The sequence below is a fragment of the Biomphalaria glabrata genome, chromosome 5 (genome assembly GCF_947242115.1).
Source record: "Biomphalaria glabrata chromosome 5, xgBioGlab47.1, whole genome shotgun sequence".
Lineage (NCBI taxonomy): Eukaryota > Metazoa > Mollusca > Gastropoda > Planorbidae > Biomphalaria > Biomphalaria glabrata.
Window position 1 is genome coordinate 25400660 of NC_074715.1, and position 22153 is coordinate 25422812.

General features: G+C 32.6%; 1 protein-coding gene across 1 annotated transcript; it reads right to left on the bottom strand.

Annotated features, from left to right (window-relative positions):
- Window positions 1–1192: 1192 nt before the first annotated feature.
- Window positions 1193–21692, bottom strand: LOC106050571 (holocytochrome c-type synthase-like). The gene is made up of 6 exons (XM_056028727.1): window positions 21536–21692; window positions 8589–9405; window positions 8287–8434; window positions 7864–7984; window positions 6654–6737; window positions 1193–1993 (listed from the first exon to the last, which is right to left on the bottom strand). Exons 2-6 carry the CDS (start codon window positions 9378–9380, stop codon window positions 1723–1725), a joined length of 1416 nt encoding a protein of 471 aa, XP_055884702.1. The 5' UTR covers window positions 9381–9405; window positions 21536–21692; the 3' UTR covers window positions 1193–1722.
- Window positions 21693–22153: the final 461 nt, after the last annotated feature.

Genomic DNA, 22153 nt, shown 5'->3' on the forward strand with positions numbered 1-22153 from the left:
GCGGCATGTGTAACTTTGAAGAATACACGGTATACACCAGATATCAAACTGTTATCGTCTACCACACAACAGCAGAAGTCGCACTGATCAACCTGCCCTAAGACTTCAAATCTCTAGGTCAGGATAATAAAATTGAATAAACAAGTAATATTGTTACTAAGCTGTTTTTATACATGCAGTTGACTTACTGGCTGTAACACTTCTTTTATATAGCGGCGTCACTAGTAGACCTACTGGGCACGCAACAATCTTCATTGTTTTTAAATTGAAATTAATTGGCACTCGGACTGAAAAAGGTTCGCCAGCCCTGCCATATGGTCAGATTTCACTGGCTCCAATTTTGAGCTTCCGGTACATGTGTTAGCATTCTTACATTTTGACTAAAAATGGCTCACACAGAGTAGAGGCTTGAAGAAACAGGCGTTTAAAGTTCTATATGCATTGAGTCTTGTGTTTCCACAACAAATTTGTTAAGAATTACTTTAAAAACAGAAGCATTGGTAGTGGTAGCCACATCCCATAATGCAGTAATGGCTTTTATTTGAATAAAGGCTAATTCAAATACATTTCAAATTACACCTATTCCAGAAAAGTGACTTCTGTATACATGATCGTCACTTATTTCTATCTAGAATTTAAAGCCCAACAGATGATCAGTTTTAACACAAATTTGTTTGATGTATTAGTATTCAAAGCAGCAGTTATAGAAGTTTAATAGAAATCTCAACATTGGCAGATTCATTTTGCCAACCTCTTTCTTGCTTTTTTGAAAAGAGAAATGTAAGATTGATACAATATTTACCCCAACAGTTAAGTTATGTTGTTATGATTTTAGATGCTTAAAAAAAAACAACTTACAATCTTTTTGAAACAAGTTTTTTTCTAGAATCAGGGCAACTAGTGTTCTATTTTTTCATAGTTAAGCAAATGGAGGAGTCAATTGGACATAGTTATGAAAAATTGTGCAGCAACTATGGAAACTTCCAGAGAATTCCAGAGTAGCTAGCTACTCCCATATGGTGGTGCTTGTGACGCCAAGTCAATATGGTTAAGTTGTAATCATAAAAGTGCATAAGGCCAGGAAATTTAAGGACATGTGGGAAATCTTTAAAAAAATATTACAACTTGTTAAATTGGTGCACATGTGTTTCACTTACACAAATATACTGACCAACTAAAACTAAACCAATGAAATTTTTCTCTAAGCATTTTATTCAATTATTAACAATTATTTATATAACAAGATAAACAACAGTTGTGATAAATTTTTATTCTACTTTAAACAAAATTCACTTTTGGTAATGCTATAGAGCTGAATAGAACTGAAGCCCAAATATAATTTAAGATTTTCAAAATATAAGAAAAAAAAAAAGAGAAATTAAGAATGTAGTTATTACATTTGTTTTGTATTTCTAATGTTCTTAACTAAGAGGAGAGACGCAAGAAGAAATATTAGACAGAAAACAACTTTTTCAAAAATAATAAGAAAGAAAGAGCTCTGTTTTTATAGTCTATCTTTAATGAGATATACAGAAAATTATAAAAAGAGAGTTGTTTTGAATCTACAAAACTTTGTTATGTAAGGCAATGGAAGCATACTAATACATATTTTGCATATTTATGTGAGCCAAGACGGGAATAGTAATACTTCAAAAAATATAAAATAATAAGTTAATGAGTTAAACTAATCCTGAATATATCATGATGACATATTTCAATATTTCAACCTCCTTTTGTTTGAGAATTGCTTTGTGTAGACTCAGATGCACTAGGTGTCTCAGCAATTTGTTCACTTGATGAAGTCCATCTCCAGATGGCAACTTTAACTCTATCCTTCACAGCCTGAAAAGAGTCCAGAGCAGGCCTCACATCCAGAAGAGCAAACTCATAGTTCTTTTTCACACTCCCGCCATCATAATAGTCTATTATATAGCGCACTTCTTTCCCATTGCGGTCAACTATCCAATCATGGCGATCAAAAGGAAGCTCGTAGCTTAAATAGAAAAGTGGGCATTGAGTATTTTCAAAGTTGAATGCAATATTCAACTTGTCAATCTCTCTATATTACAAGTGTCATAATACTAATAGATTACAGACATTAAATCAAAAGAGAAGATAATTACATTCTATGCATTTCATGTGTCATTCTAGTCATGCACATCAATCAGGGACTTAAACTCTACTAAGGTGGTTTTCCTGGCTGATTCAGACAACCCTTTCCATTCTCTATTGGCACTAGGGAAGATGGAGCACTATGCGAATTTGTCCTAGCATATGGAATAAGAAATGTCCTATCTTTGTGTCTTTCTGAGTATTTTATTAGGTTTTGTGTTTCTATTTGTAAATTATGGTTCGTGCTTTATGTATTATTGCTACTTACTTTTTATTCTTCTGTCGTAAAGTGTCTCTAAATTAGAGATCTTACTAATGGTGCTACTCTAACCAAATGTGAATATTTGTTTGTTGTAAATCTCACTGCTCTATTTTTCATTTGTTTTAGTTTCTTTGTTCTAGTTTGTAGTTTGTTTTCTTGAGTTAATGGGTCCCAAAAAGATTTTTTGATTTGTTGATTTGAGGCACATCGGCACAATGGGTCCCAAAAAGAGGATGTATATTCTAATATTGGCCTAACTAAGGTTAGATAGCATATTAGATTTTTTTTTAAAGTTCCTATTTGATTTGTAAAAATTTCTTTTAATAAACCCTAATGCTTTGTTTGATTTTTTAATAACTTCATCTATATGGGGATTCCTTGAGGTACATCTGAGTTTCCTATTATTGGTCTTGATTTGGAGCCATTTATTATTACAGTTTGTTCTGTCCTTATCAGGAAATCCTGAATCCATTGATATAATGAACCAGTAATACCAAAGTATTTTTCAGAAAGCTATGGTGATAAATTTTGTAAAATACCTTAGAAAATTATAATAATTTGGTGTCTAGTTGCTCATTATTATCTAATCCCTTTAAAAAATCATCAAACAGACCTAATAATTGAGTTTCACATTAACTATATTTCTTAAAGCCATGTTGGTAATGTTATCGAGTGTGTCTATGTTTCTATGGTGATGGTGAGAAGAAGTTAGCAATTGGTTGGTGGCTATGCAGTGAGGATGATGAAATTACAGTAGAATCTTGTTTAATACTAATTTAAAAAGAGAGATGACTCCAGGATGCCAGAGTGTAAAGACATGTTTTGACAGTGTGTTAGATTTGTTTAAAATATAAGTTTATTTTGTCTCATCTCAAGTTGAATTAGTCTATATTTTAATAAAAGTTATAATTAGTTTTGTTCACAAACAAGCTATATATCTATTCAAGTTATTTCAAGTTTTATAAGCTAAATTATAATATGCCTACAGCTGATTAGTTGTCTACCAACAGTATGGTACTATCAGTCAACAACCAAAAACATCAGGTATGAAGTGAGGACACTAAGTGATTTATGATGTTGCTGCATATTAGATCTCTATGTGTTCAAGTATTTTACATATGATGCTGGATAGCGACACTAGTCTGTAGTTTCCCAGATCAGATTTTTTCTCCTTTTTTAAATAGGGGAGTGACATTTTATTGTTATAATACAGTGATAATTATAAAAAAAAAATTCCCATGGAATAAACTTCAAAAATAATGTAAAAAGCTTTGATGAAGACCTTACTGTTACTTTTCTTTTTCAGCTAAAGGAAAAAATAAATGTTATAGCACAGAGCCATCAAATAAAAACTTCTTGCTTTAAGTTCTGGTTGGTTTAAGATCAGTGAACAGGAAATTTTGTAACCCCCCCCCCCCCCTTTTTCCAGTTTTTTAACTGGCCTGTAGCGGTGAATTAAAAAAAAGATGCTGAAATTTTTAAAATTATGTAGAATCATTTATTTTATATTTTCTTTAATTAATGTTGTATTACATAATAATTACACTGGCAGTGACTGCATAAGCTTTACTGCACACATGCACACAAAATGCATGCATGGCACTATTATTTGTACATATAAATGAGAGAAGAAAGTTTTTGTAGATGCTTTATATCCAGCATTCTATAATAGATAACTGCTTTACTGGTATTGTAACAACTTCTCTCTCAAACAACTATAAAGAATAAATGTATTTGAAAATCAAAACATGCTTGAGTTTTGGAAATACTTCAAAAGTATGAGCTACACTTCTGTTGGTTTCACTGATTATTCAATTTTGTACAGGAGAAACTGTTTATTCAAGTTTGCACATTAAGTCCACCAAAAATGCTTTGAAAAGCAATTGAGAGAAAGCTGCTGAATCTCTGCTGGGTTCTTAAGCAAGACAACAAAGAACAACCAGATGAGGAGCAATGCTTAGAGGAAGAGAATGTTAAGTAATAAAACTGCATATTGAGGCTTCCTAAATCCTTTTTCATGCCGATACAAATTGTTTACAAGTAGTGGATCTCTACCACATTGGGCTTTTAAAGCATTAGTAATGATTAGTTATTAGTTAAGATATATAAAAAAAAACTTTAATATAGATCTTTATTTCTCACTATAGATCAAGATCTATCTATAATCTAGATCAGGGGTGGGCAACCTTTTTGGATCGAGGGCCGCATTTCTTTAAATTTGGGAATGGCGGGCTGCATATGTATATACAACTTAGAAAGATACTGTAGCTAACTGTGTAGAATGTCTTTAATTCATATTTACACTATATTATATTCATGTTTCTTTTTTTTTCCACACTCCACGTTAGGAATTACAAGAAAAGTTAGCAATTTTTAATTGCTGTTGTCTTTTTATATTACAATAACCCATTAATATACAGTTGTACTTAATGTGCAGTATTTTACTTTTTACACTCGTGCATAATGTTCTGGAACTGTGGAACTAGCTTACTAGTTGTTACCCTTGTGACTGCTGTCAAATTACAGTCAGTCAAAATCGACCAGTAATTATACTTGTTTAGTTTCCCCCCACCCAAAATATAATGCTTGTTCACTGGATGAGACAATATATGTTCCGGAAGTTAAATGTCGGGACGAGCGAAACTTGCCCTATTGGAGCATCACCAGAGAATGCTGACCATGTCCTTCAATGGTGCATACTAAATCAGAGACCCGAACAGGACTCTGGACAAAGGCCCTCCTAGAGAACCAAAACTATTCGGAGAACTGCCTGATCTAGAAAACATTGCGCGGTTCATCTTAGATACTGTTCTGAACCCTCCGACATGTAAAATGAAAACTGAGAAGAAGAAGAACAGTTGTATGTGTACACAAATAGTGTCAACAGCAGCACATTTTTTAAAAGTGTTGACATACAGATTATGGCACTCATAAGACTCCTGTGGAAGTACTGACTGGAGCTTCTCTTTGCTCGAGTTATGTCCTCTGGAGCTAAATGAGCTTCTGTGCTAAATGGTGAGCTAATGGTATTGAAAGCCGGTTCTTGACGTCTTAAAATTTGCTTTTATAAATTGCAAAATTAAAGAATCTTAATAAGTGTTGTACTTTTAATCATTTCACTAGAAATAATTTCACCTTTCAACAAAGGAAAATGACAAAACTTGTTTTCTTTTGCTTGCTTGTAGAAATGGGAAAGCTTTGTTTGAAAAGATTTAACATCCATTTACATTTCATGGTAATTATGAAACACATGAAATCTGTCTTCCACTCTTCATTAGAAATATTGGATTATTTTATTATTAATCGAAGCTACCTGTGGTTAATGCCCCTATCTCTATTACGTTTCATTTCTTCAATAGTTTCCCTTCTTTAATAGAAATTTTATGCAGCTTTGTGCAATTTTTCCTGTTTAAAGTTTATGGTTGGGGTATTTAAAAAAAAAACAACCATTTTACTCAGTCAAAGATCGAGCTCTACCAGTTGTCACCCTTGCCATCTTGTTTCAAGCATACACAACATTTAACACAGTTCTTCATAGCATTGAATAAATACTGATCAGAGATTGTGTCTTCAATTGAGTGTATTGATGTATAGCCAATAAGCATAGTCTTCGTTTGCTTGAAACTTTTTATAATGACAGTTTCAATCATTTATATTTATATTATTTTTAATATATTTGCATTTTTATAAGTATATACTGTGGGCACACCTGACTTCTGTAGGTGTCGACGGGCCGCATAAAGCACTCCGGCGGGCCGCATGTGGCCTGCGGGCCGTAATTTGCCCACCCCTGATCTAGATTATTCTAGATCTACTTAAATCTAATAACTTGGATCTAGATCTACATCATGAATATATTATTATTAGATCTATATTCTATCAGACTTATACTCAGTAACTTACTAAAGACACTATATTCATATAAAGTAGGCATACATCTATAAAATTTCTATATAGATGGCTGGTAGGTCTACTAGATCTAGATCTTATAATTCTTTTTATAATAGATTTAGATGTCTAAATCTAATGCCATTTGAACTCATGGAAGTCGGCAGGCAGGATCAAATTAGAAAAATCTAGGGCGACTAGGGGGCCATCATATCAACAGAGTAAGAATTAATAGCGCATAGCCTATGCGGCCAAGCATCATGATAATCTGATACTTTTCTGAAGTTTTCAAAAGCTGGCAAGTAACCATTGAAGTCTAGACGCTCTAATCTAGATCAAAAGTATTCAAATTAAAGAGACTATTTATATATATATATAATGTCTTACTCACCCAAGCCATGAACGAATTTTAGCTCTTGGGGAATATTTGGTGGCAAATCCTGCAAACCTTTTCAGTTTAGGTTCTTTACATTCACTGTAATTAATAACAAAATATAAATATTATTACAGGAAAACTATAATCACAGGAAAATAAAGGTATATAGTACATTTTAGATCTGGGTTTTAAAAATCCATTAAATTACAAAACTCACATATAACAAAAATCACACTCTGTAACGACTAATTACTTAATTTTTCAAATAATTGTGATCAGATGTGCTGACTGCTGTATACATAATTAACAGCAATATAATTATAAGTTATCATATAGAAATATGGATATCCTCGTCAAAACTCCGACCACATGATAGAAATGCCTTCAATGACCAATAAGAATGTGTATTTTTAGTCTTAATGTATATCTAGATACAGAAACTATACTTTAATACAACCTTCTAAAAATTCTTTTACATCTTTATGCCAAGATAATAATGGAGGCCCATCATATGATATACATATGATATGTTATGGAACGGATAGTATAGAAATGCCCGGGCTGATTTTGACACCCAGTATACCCCAGGAAATATTATAGATAGAGAGCTACATATGATAATGATAAAATGTATGCCTGTTCATCCAGATGAATTCCACCTGCCCATGTAAATACTGTCTTAGAATAACAGAACGATGGTGTGGAGAATTTGTATGACAACAGGGAGGAAAATTATAAGAGAAGAGACTGCATAGTAAGAGTCATGGAACCACTATGGAACATTTGAAGTTGTAAAGGATTATCTACCACAAACAAACAACTCAGTAGATCTAGATGGAAGGCATCATTCATTTCAATACCTTAGGATGATCACTGCCCTAATGTCTACTAGTTGATCAATGAGCTCGAGTACACAGAACTTTTCTATACATTACTGGAGAATGAAGAAAAGCTAGCTGCAAGCAAGACAAAGTACATCCAACTTAAAAGACACTTGAAGCTGTTTCCATGTACAGCAACAAGCCACTGATACCTGGCATAGCTTACAATTTGACTATGTGACAGTCCAGGTTGTAAATCTAAAAGGCTAACAGGTATCCTTATGCATACTAATTAAAAAACTGTATCTGCATATTTACATGATCATTTTCAATCAACATACATAAACAGTTTGCTAATAAGCACATCTGAATTTAAAAAAAAAAAGATTTCCATGGAAACTTACTCTGCGTGCAATGCTTCCCATTTAAGAATTTCTCGCCAAGCAAGCTCATTGTTTGCATTGTGAATATTTATAATATTGTTCATATCTTGAGCTGAAACATCATCATCTTTCCAACGCCAACCTATAAAAATAAATGAGTAACAGTCATTTTGTAATTAATACACATTTTTTTGTCCAGAACATAACAGAATTATTCAAATTGTATAAAACAGAAAACTGACTGATTATCTGATACACCAAATAATCAGAAATATACCAGTAATTATAAACTAAAAAAATGTTTTGCAATGGCCATTTTTAAATCATACTGTACTTCTCCACAGTAACCGTCTAATGTTCACAAGGGTGTTGGACACAGTGAACACTGTAACTGTCCTGCTTTCTTAAATAACTAATTACAATTTTAAAGAATAAATTGTATACCCTTTCTTAACATTGCATTCCAAAACATCTGTGGGGAAGGATATACCCAGTTTTCATCACTTCCTGCTTTTGGAATAGAAGAAACAGCTCTTTGGATTGGCAACTCAAATGGCTGATCTGGAGCTGGTCGCTGATTTGGTGGTGGCATCTAAACAAATTATGTCACTAATATTACTTAAGAAAACTAATAGTCCTTCAATATCAATTAACAAAACATACATTTTAATCAATCTTAAGTTTATATGCTCCATTTCATTCATACAATAGAAAAAAAAGTGCAATAAATAGACTAAGTACTCTACCATATTGTCTCTGTTCACATCATCATTTCCAAGACTCATTGGGCATTCACTTGCCATCTTTTTATTGCTTGATGAACTCATTGGGCACTCACTAGGAAAGGCATTGCCCAGCACAGTAGCATCATTTAAAGGAGCCTCACTTGGAAGGGACTTTACATTTAACTTTTGGCTCACTTCTTTAGGAGAAGAGATTGTTTTCCCAACATCCACTTGTGGTGAGCGCCGCTTGGGTATCTCAATTAATGGCTTGATATCAAGACTATGATCAAAATGTGACTCGCCTTTCTTCTCAGCTGTAGGAACCCTGGGCTTTGTTTCAAATTCTTTACTTCTCTGACATTCTGTTTTTCCTACAAGACAAGGATCTTCATTTTTTATGGGCGTTTCTTTTTTATTCACTTTACTAGCATGATATGTTAATGGAGATGATGAATCCCCATGGTTAGATTGCTGCTCAAAACTGTGTTTTAACTCAGAAGTTTGGGAAACCTGCGAAGTTTGGTTAATGATAGAGTTAACTTTTAAAAAGTGAAGATTCTCTTCACTAGGCTTTTTGTTGCTATCTATAATACGAAGTTGACCAGCCACTCCTTTTCCATCTCCAATTTGATGCATTGGGCATTCATATGGTAGCTTGACAGCATCACCTCCAGGTAAAAGCTGAATACCCTCTTCTGTGACTTTTTTATAAATTTTATGGTTAAGTTCAAGATGCATGGGTATTGGAAGTGGATTGTCCTTCTTAGTCTCAAAGAACGATGTGGCTACTTGAGTTGAGGTTGTAGCACCCATTCTTTATTTTCAATTAATGTTTAGCCTGTGGATTAAATAGAATCATGGAAAATCTTTCAATTTGTACAACAGGGTGCAGCAAAAACAGTGTAAAGATCTAATTTTGTAAAAGTGCAATCTTTCTGCAAAGCCTTTCATTAAGAACTTTAGACATCCTCCCACCATGACATAAAGACTGAGAAATTAATATATATTTATTTCCTATAAATGTGGGGGTGCTGGCAGTAAAGAATATGAGCAGTAAAACTAAGCCAAGACAAATTAGCAGTGACTAAAAGAATAAGTACATCTAGAGACACTTTGAAAAGTAATGTACAGCTATCACTCATGCAATAAAATAAGAGAGGAGATGCTCATTTTAAAAAGTTTAGATCTTTTCACTGTTTCTATGAAATGAAGTATTCATGTAGAATTCTATAATTACTGGTACATTACCGGAAATAAAAATATTGAAAACTACTCATAACAGCTTTTTAATTGTTTATGCAACATAATCCATTAGTTATAAGTGACTCAGCACACATAGAATGCAAGGCCTTTGGCCTTTGACATATAGTTTACAATACAATAGAAATTTTCGAGCATCAAATATTGGAAACTAGAAGATGCCATTATTTTCATACAACTTCCAAAGCATAAGGTTGTTTCTAAATTACTGGTATATAAAGCATGAAGGACATTAAAATGTGTTCTCAATTTTCAGGACAGCTTAAACCCCCCTATGGTTCAAAATTAATTTTTTTTTTATAACTGAATGTTATGCAGCATTCATTTCATAACAATTTGGTGCATACAACATACACTGTGTATGCCACAGAGGTTGTTGTTTTTTGCTGTTTTCTCCTATTAACCATTTTCATTTATTTTTTTTAGAGATGGCATGATAAAAATATTATTTATATGAATATTTTGCCTTGAAATTTGGCACAAATAATGTTGTTTATACAAGTATGAAAGTGAAGCAGCATAAATACAAAAGGATGAAAACTTTTGGAGTAATTAATTTTTTTCCATGCCTACCCCCCTATAAAAACTTGAAATACTCGGCCACAACCATGTTCAGAGCTGTAACTTTTATTCTATTCAATAAATATGGTTAGTTCTGCTTCACAATCTTGTACTAGTATTGAATAATAAACAGCTGAAGTATTATTGAACTATCAGTAGTTTTCAAGAAATCTTGACATTAAAATTAACTTTTTTTTCATCATTTTAGCTAAAAATTGCTCCCCCCCCCCCCCCCCCAATTATTTTTCTCAAAAAGTAGATAAGATATAAAGAAAAAGTATTTATTTTCTTCTTATTTGCATGCCTACATATAATAAAAAAGCATTTTTTATTATTAAAGCATGTAATTTCTATATGGGGGTTTAAGTTGTCCTTATTTGTGAATCAAGTTTATTCAGTTCTTTCACCAAATTTACTTGTACTTGAAAAAAATATTGTAATGTTTGTTTATATCACCCAATGTGTTCAAACTAATTTAATTTCAGTTATCCTTTCATCTCATGCTAAAATGTTTTATTCAAATCAAATCTTACACAAGGGCTGAAAAAAACTCTTGATTCTTCTAATTGATAAGATCTATCTACCTATCTACCAACTACTGAAGTAGCTGGTAGACAGTTTGAAAAAATAAAATAAAACCTAAATTGTTAAAACAAATACTCTACTTGTAAAAATTCCAACCAAACCAAATTTATCCTTGTACAAGAGGCAGAAGAAGAGTTCTTAATTTTTTAAGGCAGAAAAATATATTATTTTAAAAAATCAGATGATATTTGCAATATCTGTGATGCCACTAGTGTTAACTGATTTAAGTTGTCTTACTTATGTGTGCAGGCATTCTTAAGGAGTGCAAGTGCTGCAAGAGAAAATTATTTTTTTTCTATGTAGGCTAGTTATAAACTTAACTCTTGCTCTCCTATGTGACGCTTCTGTTGCAGATTTTACCCCATCATTTTTTCTAAAATTATTTGTTTCATTTTCTTTCTTCCCTTTCGTTTTAAGTTGCTAAAAACTTTATCTTGAATAGTTGCACTTTGTTAAACATCTGGATTTTTCCCCGTTTCAACATTAAATCGTTTTAATGTAGCACTAATTTCATGCTTATAGCATGCTCAGGGCTCAATGTGGACCAGTGGAGAGGAAGGGGGTACCTAGAAGATTTCTGTGCTACCTTTAGGCATTTAGCAAACACAACTCTGCTTGAGTAAGGATTTAAACCAAGCCAAGCTTATTTGCCACCCAGCCACACCTCCTAAAATGTGTTTAAAGCAGTGTGCTTAAGTTTTCTCCTATTCATGCATATTCCTATGGCTATGTCATATGGGATAACAAACTCCAGAAACTGGTATACTTTTTGTGTCTTTTTTTAATATAATATATTTTATTTGGTAACAGAATTAATTAGATCTAGTTAGTTCTATATATAGGTATCGATATTATATAGAGCATATAGACTACCATATTATATATCTATAAAGAATAATAGACTATACTGACTATACTATAGACCTAGTAATTACTAGATCTAGACTAGACTAAATCTATATTATTACTGTAATAACTTAAAGGGGAGACAACTCAACGATAAAGATATTTATTTTTTTTACATGGTGACATCATAAATACATAGAACAATGTCTGCCTTGAGCACAGCATCTTCATATGAGAGACTTGGGCGGAACTTCAGTATCTTCTTTCTAATGATAGTCTAATGTCAACATCCTTCTCAGTCTAGTCTCAAGTTACAAGTATAAATACAATGAATATGATCATGATAATTAGACAACACAAGCCATTAACTTGAAGTTGAAGACATGAACTGAAGTCTTTATAAAGTTAAAGTTGTTAACAAGTAACAATAATAATTTTATTTATAAAGCGCTGTTAACAAACAAAATGTAGGCTCAAGGTGCTGTAATAACATTACAAACACAAACACGAAAGCTAAAATGACAAACTAATATAAAAATGTTGTCTAAAAGTCATTGTAGAAGTCACTATACCAGTGACTTAATTTTGGTAGAATAAGTGTGTTCATATTTTTATTTTTTGTGTTCATATTTATGCATAATTTGAAAACATCTTAATGATTTCATGTGAGGGGCTATGCCTGGGGGATCTTAAAATTTAGTTAATGTTAATGCAGAATTAAAATCTGAGTTTATTGATGCCTAAATATAGAGACTGTCTGAAATAAATTTATGGTGTCCGGAATCAAATTATGTGGGTCAAATTTGTCTGAATTAAATGAAAACACATGGCCTCTTTGACCTTAATTATAATAACAAATATAGGTTAGGGGTACAAATATAAATAATAAGTAGTCATCCTTATTCTCCTTAAACTAAAGAAGATTTTGATACTTCATTTTCTTTTTTATGTCAAACCATTGTCAAATAATGCGCTGTCAAAGTCAAACTTTGAAATTTTGGCCTATACTGCCTATAGGGAGTATACATTATAGGTGTCCGAATAGCATTTAATAAACTACTCTAGGAAAAAAAAAACCTGACTTAGTCTGGACTTAGACATTTGAAATGCTTTTTTCTTACATAAAAAGACAACTAAATAGAAGGAAATTGGTTGGGTCAGAATCATTGGAAAATGGACAAGCACACGGTAATACTAATTATTGATCTACTATGATTTATAAAGCATGCTAGTTTCATATTAAATATCAAAATAAAGATTTAATGACCACAAAAACAGCGAGTGTCCGAATTCATGTAATGTCCGGATTAAATAAACTAGTCTACTGACTCTAGTCACTCTAGTAGAGTCTAGTCTATCTATCTAGTTAGTAGATTCTAGTCTAGGATTAGGAAAAATCTAGAGTAGATCTTAATTCTAATCAGTACTAATCTAGAATAGTCTGAATAGAATTAAAAAAACAAAATAGAATAGTTCAATAGTCAATAGACTGAATTGTCTGAATAGTTTAAGTTTACATAGACGATAGTTTAAGTTTACATAAAAACATACTACTACACTAGACACTAGAGGAGGTTCTTATATTTTGAACACCCTATCGAATTCTCCTTTCTGAACGGGTCGCTTTTTTTTGTTTGTAATTCAATTGTTTTTATGTTTGGATCTAAAAATGACGTTTCGGGACTGCGTATGTCCAATTTTAGATAAGTTCCGGTAATTTTGTTCTGTTTTTCCAAAGCAGATGGCAGTTATTTAGATTCTCAGTAACCAAGTATGTAAAGCTGTTGTTTTAACCTCCCCCGGCAATTCATACCCATATAAGGGATGAAGGCTATATTATGAGCTTGTTTGATGGTAGGCTGATGGGCATATCAAAATAAGCTTCCAAACATCTTTAGAAAGACATTCCAATCACATTTATACCATTAGCTGTTAAATAAAATTTAAAAAGGGGGTGTCCAAACAAATAATAATGAATTCAGCTCATTCTCCTTTTTGAACACAGCAAAATCGTAATCAGAAATATTATTGGGATAAATAAATCTATGATTTTTTCAATGAATAAACATTACCTAGAATCTAGATCGAGATATCTAGAATATATAACTTATGAATGAAAGAAAAAGTGCGGGCTGCTAATTTGAAGCCAGAGACCATGCCCGCTGCATGTGATCACGCAAGATAAGGTGGCAGTGAGGAGGGGATATTAAGGTGTCACAAAATGAACATCCAAATTATGAAAACAAGAAGAGGGTCCTTGGATGGGAATTAAAAGAAAGAGAGAAAATACAAGTAGCCTAGTTGAAAATATCATGTTTATTAAATTAAAATAATTGATTTATAGCTCTATAATCTATATAAATTTATTTCTGTCTGTTTCTACACATAGATTATATAGGTATTTAAATAAATAAACTAAATACGATATATATATATATATATATATATATATATATATATATATATATATATATATATATATATATATATATATATAAAGAGAGAGTGAGAGAGAGAGAGTATATGAGGAAATAGACTATAAATACATATTGCAAAAGTGAATCTACTTCTTTTACTACAATCTAAATAATTTTTAAGTAACACAGATATAATTTATTAGCAATTACATATCATAGTGGTGTTCAACACGGGTGCTCACTGTTCAACTAAAGGAGAAAGCCCAAAAACTGTGTTCAAAATAGGAGCATGAAGTGACCCAATATATTTCAAAATAAAATCTTGACTATGCCAGTATGAGTGGTAATACAAAGGAACACAGCTATTTTTATAGTCCTTTAGTTGAAGAATAAGAATCTGCTTTCAGTTTTTTTGTAAGTTAAACCTTCACCAAATAAAAAATAAAATAAAAAATTGACCAAGATCTAAAATTTAAACGTTTGGAAACACGTTTGAAAAAAAAAAAAAAAAAAAGATGTTATAAGGGGGAGGGGGCATTGATATCACCTAAAATACTACAAGTCTAGGCACTCTAGGCAACCATATTTAAACTCCAGACTAAATAAAAAGAAAGAATAGATGCTGAAGTAAATGTTAAAAATGAATTTATATAGGAATCTTAAATTAAAATTAATGTTAAAAACATTTTAATTAACGTGTTTACAAATTCTTCTCAGTGTATTCATTTGTTTCACCTCGAGAAAAAGTGTTTTCAAAAGTTGACGACCCTACAGTAAGTTTACATGAATTTCAATATGAAAAATGCAATGACTTGAAACAGACTTATTATTATAGATTAAAAGTTGAAGATTTTCTGGGTACTTTCTTTTTTTTTTCTAGGTACTGAACTATAAATTAAAAAAAAAAGGTTGTGCCAAAGTCTACTTTGGTGGCTTTAGCCCTGTCGCGATTTTGGTGTTTGTCTATATAATTAAGATATAAAACTAAACACCGGAATATATTTAGAAACTATAACTTTAAACTGTAACTTTATTTACACACAATATAGAATCTTCCAAATAAAACGTTTACATACAGGTACATCAACTACTAAACTAAGATCTCTAATGACTATGAACGTTAGATTTCACTATAAGTTTCTCGTACAATATTAAGAAGACAAGCAGAAGCGGGAAATACGACCGTCCGCTCTACAAAACCCATGCCAACTGTCCGTCCGTTTTCAAAGCAAAAAAACCTCCCACGTGGACTACACCGCAACACAGTGGTCACGTCCCCTTGCATCATCAGTGACGCATCACCTCAGTGGTTACGTCTACATGCATCATCGGTATCTGACCAGTGATGACAAAGGCCGCGCCAACTGCCCCTTTCCCCAAATTTCCCAGATCACCCCGCCCTCATTGTAGCCTAGGTACTCTGGTCCCGTGACAACAAAATAAACATTAAATCGCCTCTGTTGGGGGGGGGGGAGAAGAGGAGGAGTATTCTCTCTAGTCTACCTACGGGGCACTTTTTTTCCCCGTAGCACAGCTCCACTGGCGCAGTGCGTGCCTGTCTCACCTTAGCCTTTATGGTACCAGTCAGATAATTGCTAGTCTCCTGCTCTCTCTCTCACCTGCTTTTTTTTTTTTTTTTAGAGCGTGTAATGGTATGCTTAATAGACGTGGAAAAAAGGGAAAAGGGGGGGGAGACTTCATGTAGTATACTCTCTTTTGATTTTGACAATCTCTTAGAATGTTGATGTTTCACACAATGGTCATTTAGCGCACCTGGTCGATCAATAATTGTAGGCTCGAGGTCTACAATGATATTGCTATTGTGACTTTTTTTTTTCAGCTGCCCATTGATGCCAATTTATTATTGTATACATTTGTGCACTTGGGTGCTATAACATTTGTACATATTTGTTGCATATTAAATGGTTTAAAATAAATGGTTATACGTTTTGCATACACCACATTAACTTTTTTTTTATAAATATGTTACGAATTTTTTTTTGTGAAACATGTAACAAACACACACAAGAACACATACATAACTTAAATATACATTTTGTATTATATTATTTTAACAAACAACAAAATTATTTTTGTAAATGTTTAAAAAAAAAACCAATAACAATTTGTTTATTTCCCCATAAGTACTGTGTCAAGTTATTTCCCTTTGATGACTAGCGTGATATGACGATATGTTTTCTTATTCAGAAAGGTAAAACTTGTTGGCCACCCCCTATTTACATGTTTAAGTGGGAAAGTAGAGTCTGGGTTGTACAATTTATTTGTTTCTAGTGCCTATTTAGAAGCATTATCTGGGTTTTAATTGGGTAATGCATCTAGGGGCTTAAAAATCGTCTTAGCTCCAGACCCTATCTCGTTCTTCCCCTTGGGAGAAAAAAAGCTAAGTTTTACAGCAGTCTACTTTGACCCCAGATAAAATTACTTTCTCTCAATATAAAAGGGAGCTGTACGTGTCGGAAGTGTGACAAAATAGTCCATGCGCAATATTTATGCGGAAGTTGGGTAGTAAACATTCAAATAAAGAAGATTTAATAATAATACATCGAGGTGTCCGATATGCGAGATGAAACCCGGGTGTCCGACAACCATCCTTTACTCTCTCTCTCTCTCTCTCTATATATATATATATATATATCATTTATAGTTTATTTATTTATTTATGCCTACCTAAATGATCGATGTGTAGAAACAGACAGAAATAAATCTATATAAATTATAGATCTATAAATTAATTATTATTATTTAATAAGCATGATATTTTCAATCAGGCTACATGTATTCTCTCTCTCTCTCTTTCTTTCTTATAATTCCCATGCAAGGACCCTCTTCTTTTCATAATTTGGATGTTCGTTTTGTTACACCTTAACATCCCCTCCCTCCCATAGATGCTTATAATTCTATTCATGACTCTCTCTCCCCCTTCCCTCCACTGCCTGTTTGATAGGTTGTGACACTACACGCTTAGTGTATACCTCTCCTCTCCGTGATCACCTGCAGTGGGCATGGTCTCTGGCTTCAAATTAGCAGCCCACACTTTTTCTTTCATTCATAAATTATATATTCTAGATATCTCGATTTAGGTCATGTTTATTCATTGAAAAAATCATAGATTTATTAATCCCAACAATATTTCTTATTACGATTTTTGCCTTGTGCACTATAGGAGAATGTGTTAAATTCATTATTATTCATTGAAACACCTCCTTTTTTAATTTTATTTAACAGCTAACAGTATAAATGTGATTGGAATGTCTTTCTAAAGATGTTTGGAAGCTTAATTTGATAGATCCACCAGCCTACGATCAAACAGGCTCATAATATAGCCTTCATCCCTTATATGGGTATGAATTGCCGGGGGAGGTTAAAACAAAAGCTTTACATACTTGGTTACCTAGAATCTAAAAAACTGCCATCTGCTTTGGAAAAGCGGAACAATAATACAGGAACTTATCTAAAATTGGACATTGACATGCACTGTTCCGAAACGTCGTTTTTAGCTCCAAACATAAAAACAAATTAATTATAAACAAAAAAAGCGACATGTTTCTAAAAGGAGAATTCGATGAGCTGTGCCTAATATAAGAAGCTACTATAGAATAATCTAGATTCTATCATGATCATGTATCAAATCATGGCTAATCTATGTATAGTAGATTCTTATATTAGGCACACCGTATTCGGGAACTAGGTCAAATTTTTATTTTATTTTTTTATTTGGTGACGGTTTAACTTACAAAAAAACTGAAAGCAGATTCTTATTCTGCAACTAAAGGACTATAAAAATAGCTGTGTTTCTTTGAATCACCACTCATAGTCAAGATTTTATTTTAAAATAAATCAGGTCACTTCATGCTCCTATAATAAACGCAGTTTTTGTGCTTTCTCCTTTAGCACACATCGAGCACCGTTAAGAAACACCACTATGTTATTGCTAATAAATTATATCTGTGTTAATTAAAAATTATTTAGATTGTATTAAAAGAAGTAGATTCACTTCTGCAATATGTATTTATAGTATATTGCCTCTCTCTCTCTCTAGATATATAAATATATATGCCTACCTATATAATCTATGTGTAGAAACAGAAATAAATCTATATAATTATAGATCTATAAATTAATTATTATAATTTAACAAACATGATATTTTCAACTAGGCTACATGTAGGCCTATTCTCTGTCTCTTTCTTTTAATTCCCATCCAAGGACCCTCTTCTTTTCATAATTTGGATGTTCGTTTTGTTACATCCCCTCCCTCCCATAGATGCTTATAATTCTTTTCATGACTCTCTCCCCCTTCCCTCCACTGCCTGTATGATAGGTTGTGACACTACACGCTTAGTGTATACCTCTCCTCACCACCAGCGCTCGCCTGGCGTGATCACCTGCAGTGGGCATGGTCTCTGGCTTCAAATTAGCAGCCCGCACTTTTTCTTTAATTCATAAATTATATATTCTATATATCTCGATCTAGGTCACATTTATTTATTGAAAAAAATCATAGATTTATTAATCCCAATAATATTTCTTATAACGATTTTGCTTTGTGCACTATAGGAGAATGTGTTTAATTCATTATTATTCATTGAAACACCTCCTTTTTTAATTTTATTTAACAGCTAACAGTATGAATGTGATTAGAATGTCTTTCTAAAGATGTTTGGAAGCTTATTTTGATAGATCCACCAGCCTACGATCAAACAGGCTCATAATATAGCCTTCATCCCTTATATGGGTATGAATTGCCGGGGGAGGTTAAAACAATAGCTTTACATACTTGGTTACCGAGAATCTAAAAAACTGCCATCTGCTTTGGAAAAGCGGAACAAAAATACAGGAACTTATTTAAAATTGGACATGCACTGTCCCGAAACGTCGTTTTTAGCTCCAAACATAAAAACAAATTAATTATAAACAAAAAAAGCGACGCGTTTCTTATAGGAGAATTCGATGACCTGTGCCTAATATAAGAAGCTACTAATAAAAACTATAGTGTCTATAGTATGTATGATCTAGATTCTAGATCCTGAGATTTAGATAGATAGGTATCTAAATCTTAGATGTACTTGTAGACTAGAATATATAATATATTATTATATATAGAATCTATCTTATCTTCTTATCTTATACAATACAGACGTTACTTCAAAAAAGAAGATGATTACGTCCTACGCGTCATGCATTTAGTCATGCATATTAACCAATGACTTAAATTCTGCCAAGTCACTGGTTTTCCTGGCTAGCTCAGGCAACCCATTCCATGCTCTAATAGCACTAGGGAAGAAGGAGTATTTGTACAAATTTGTCCTAGCATATGGGATGAGGAATGTGCCTTTATCTTTGTGTCTTTCAGAGTATTTTATTAAATTTTGTTTTTGTATTTGAAGATTATGGTTCAGTGTTTTATGTATTATTGCTACTTTACTTTTGAGCCTTCTGTCCTGAAGGCTTTCTAAATTTAGTGATTTTACTAAAGGTGTTACTCTAGTCAAATGTGAATATTCGTTTGTTATGAATCGCACTGCTCTATTTTGTGTCTGTTCTAGTTTCTTAATGTTTTCTTGAGTTGAGGGGTCCCAAACAGAGGATGCATATTCTATTATTGGCCTAACCAAGGTTAAATAACATTTTAGTTTTATGTTCTTATTTGATTTATAGAAATTTCTTTTAATAAATCCTAATGCTTTGTTTGATTTTTTTGTAGTTTCATCAATATGTGGATTCCATGACAGTTTTTCATTTATTATAACACCTAGGTATTTTGCGTTTTTAGTCTGTGTTACTGGTTTGCCATGAATAAGATAAGTGGAATTAATTTGTTTTAGTTTTTTTGTTACTCTTAACAACTAACATTTTTCTGGGTGGAAAGACATGCTCCAATTTGATTCCCATTTCTGTAATTCATCTAATTCTCTTTGTAAAATATCTGTGTCTTGTGTTGTTTTTATTGTTCTATATATTATGCAATCGTCTGCAAATAATCTGACTTTTGTTCCTGAAGTAATGCAATTTGGTAAATCATTTATGTAAATTAAAAATAGTAGTGGACCCAAGACTGTTCCTTGAGGTACACCTGAGTTTACTGTTATCGGTGTTGATTTAGAGCCATTTATTATTACAGTTTGTTCTCTCCCTATCAGAAAGTCTTTAATCCACTGATGCAGTGGACCATTAATGCCGAAATATTTTAATTTTTTAAGCAAACTATGGTGGTGAACTTTGTCAAAAGCCTTAGAAAAATCTAGTAAGATAGCATCTATTTGTTCACTATTATCTAAACCTTTTGAAAAATCATCAATTAGTCCTATTAGTTGTGTTTCACATGATCTATATTTCCTAAAGCCATGTTGGTATGGTGTGAGGACATTATGTTTGTCTAAGTGGTTTATGATGTTGCTACATATTATGTGTTCTAGGATTTTACATGTGATGCTGGTAAGTGATACTGGTCTGTAGTTTCCTGGGTCAGATTTTTCTCCTTTTTTAAATTAGCTTCTTTCCAGTCCTTTGGTACTCTGCCCTGGTTAAGCGAAGCCTGAAAGAGTATTTTGAACACTGGGGCTAGCTCATTACTTAGTTCTTTGAGTAATCTAGCTGGAATACCATCAGGTCCAGAAGCTTTATTTGGTTTGGTGTTGGCTAATAGTTTTTGAATTCCATTTTCTTGTACTACTATATCTTCTATGTTGTCTACTTGGTTCAAATTCAGTAATATGTCTTTGTCTCCTGGGGCTGAGAATGCTGATGCAAAGTATTTGTTTAGAATGTTTGCTTTAGTTTCATTATCATTATGTATTATGTTATGTTCATCTTTTAATGGCGCTACGCCTGTTGTTTCCATTTTCTTAGACTTAATGTATGACCATAGGTTTTTGTTGTTGTCTTTAGATATTACATTGTTTATGTATTCACTCTGCAGCTGTCTGCTTACTTTTTGGGTTAAGTGTTTAATTTTTATATACTTTTTGTAAACTCTTTCTGCTTTAGTTTCTTTAAATTTTCTATATAGGTTTTCCTTCTGTTTACAAAGCTTCTTTTAATTCTTTAGTCTATTATTAAACCAGCATTTATTTATTTTGTTTGATGTGTATTTAGTTGGTATTTGATTTTCTATAATGCTTTTAAGATGGTTTTTAATGAAATTCCAGAGGTCATCGACTGGTTGGTTAGTGTCTTTTTCTAATAAGAATGTTTGTTGAAAGTTTAATGCAGATCTAGATCTTTCCTTAAAAGTTAGGGCATTGGATCTAATATAGATCTAGGTTAAATAAAACTGACCTCCAGGTATCCAAACAATGTTGACACATTGGTTGTAGGTCGAGCCGTTTGCGACGTAACTTTAATTCAACTTTTTAAAAAACAACCAAGAAATTGTATATTTTTAAAACCAATTCTATAACTAGTTCTATTATAGAACTAGATCTATATACATAGATCTAAATGCTAAATCATAAAATAAATGCATGTCATCTAAACACTATATTATAATAAAGGGAACGAGGAAGACGAACAACGTGCTTCTCGGTAGACTAGAGCAATATCGGATTGGGGACACGACAAATCACCAGACTATTCGTTCACCTGACATAACGCTCACCGACAACTGGCTCTCAGACAACTTGTAACCGTGTTCACCGACAGTTGGTTCACGACTAATCGTTCACTGGTTAGAATCTAATAACATATTGATTGTTAATATTATATTTCGTCCGATCTCCCCCCTCCAAAACAAAATTGATTGCTAGACATATCGCCTATCGGGCCTAATCAATTTGTCAGTGATCGATTTGTCGTGAAACAATTGTTGGTGAACAAGTTGTCGGGTGAACGAAAAGTCGTGAACGAAATATCAGTGAACGATTTGTCGTGGAACCATCAGATTTGATCCACTAGTCT

Coding starts and splice junctions, on each gene's coding strand:
- LOC106050571 (XM_056028727.1), bottom strand. CDS start 9,380: ATGGGTGCTACAACCTCAACTCAAGTAGCCACATCGTTCTTTGAGACT. Junction 6,738..7,863: donor TGGGAAGCATTGCACGCAGA/GTAAGTTTCCAT, acceptor TATTAATTACAG/TGAATGTAAAGAACCTAAAC. Junction 1,994..6,653: donor AAAATTCGTTCATGGCTTGG/GTGAGTAAGACA, acceptor TTTCTATTTAAG/CTACGAGCTTCCTTTTGATC.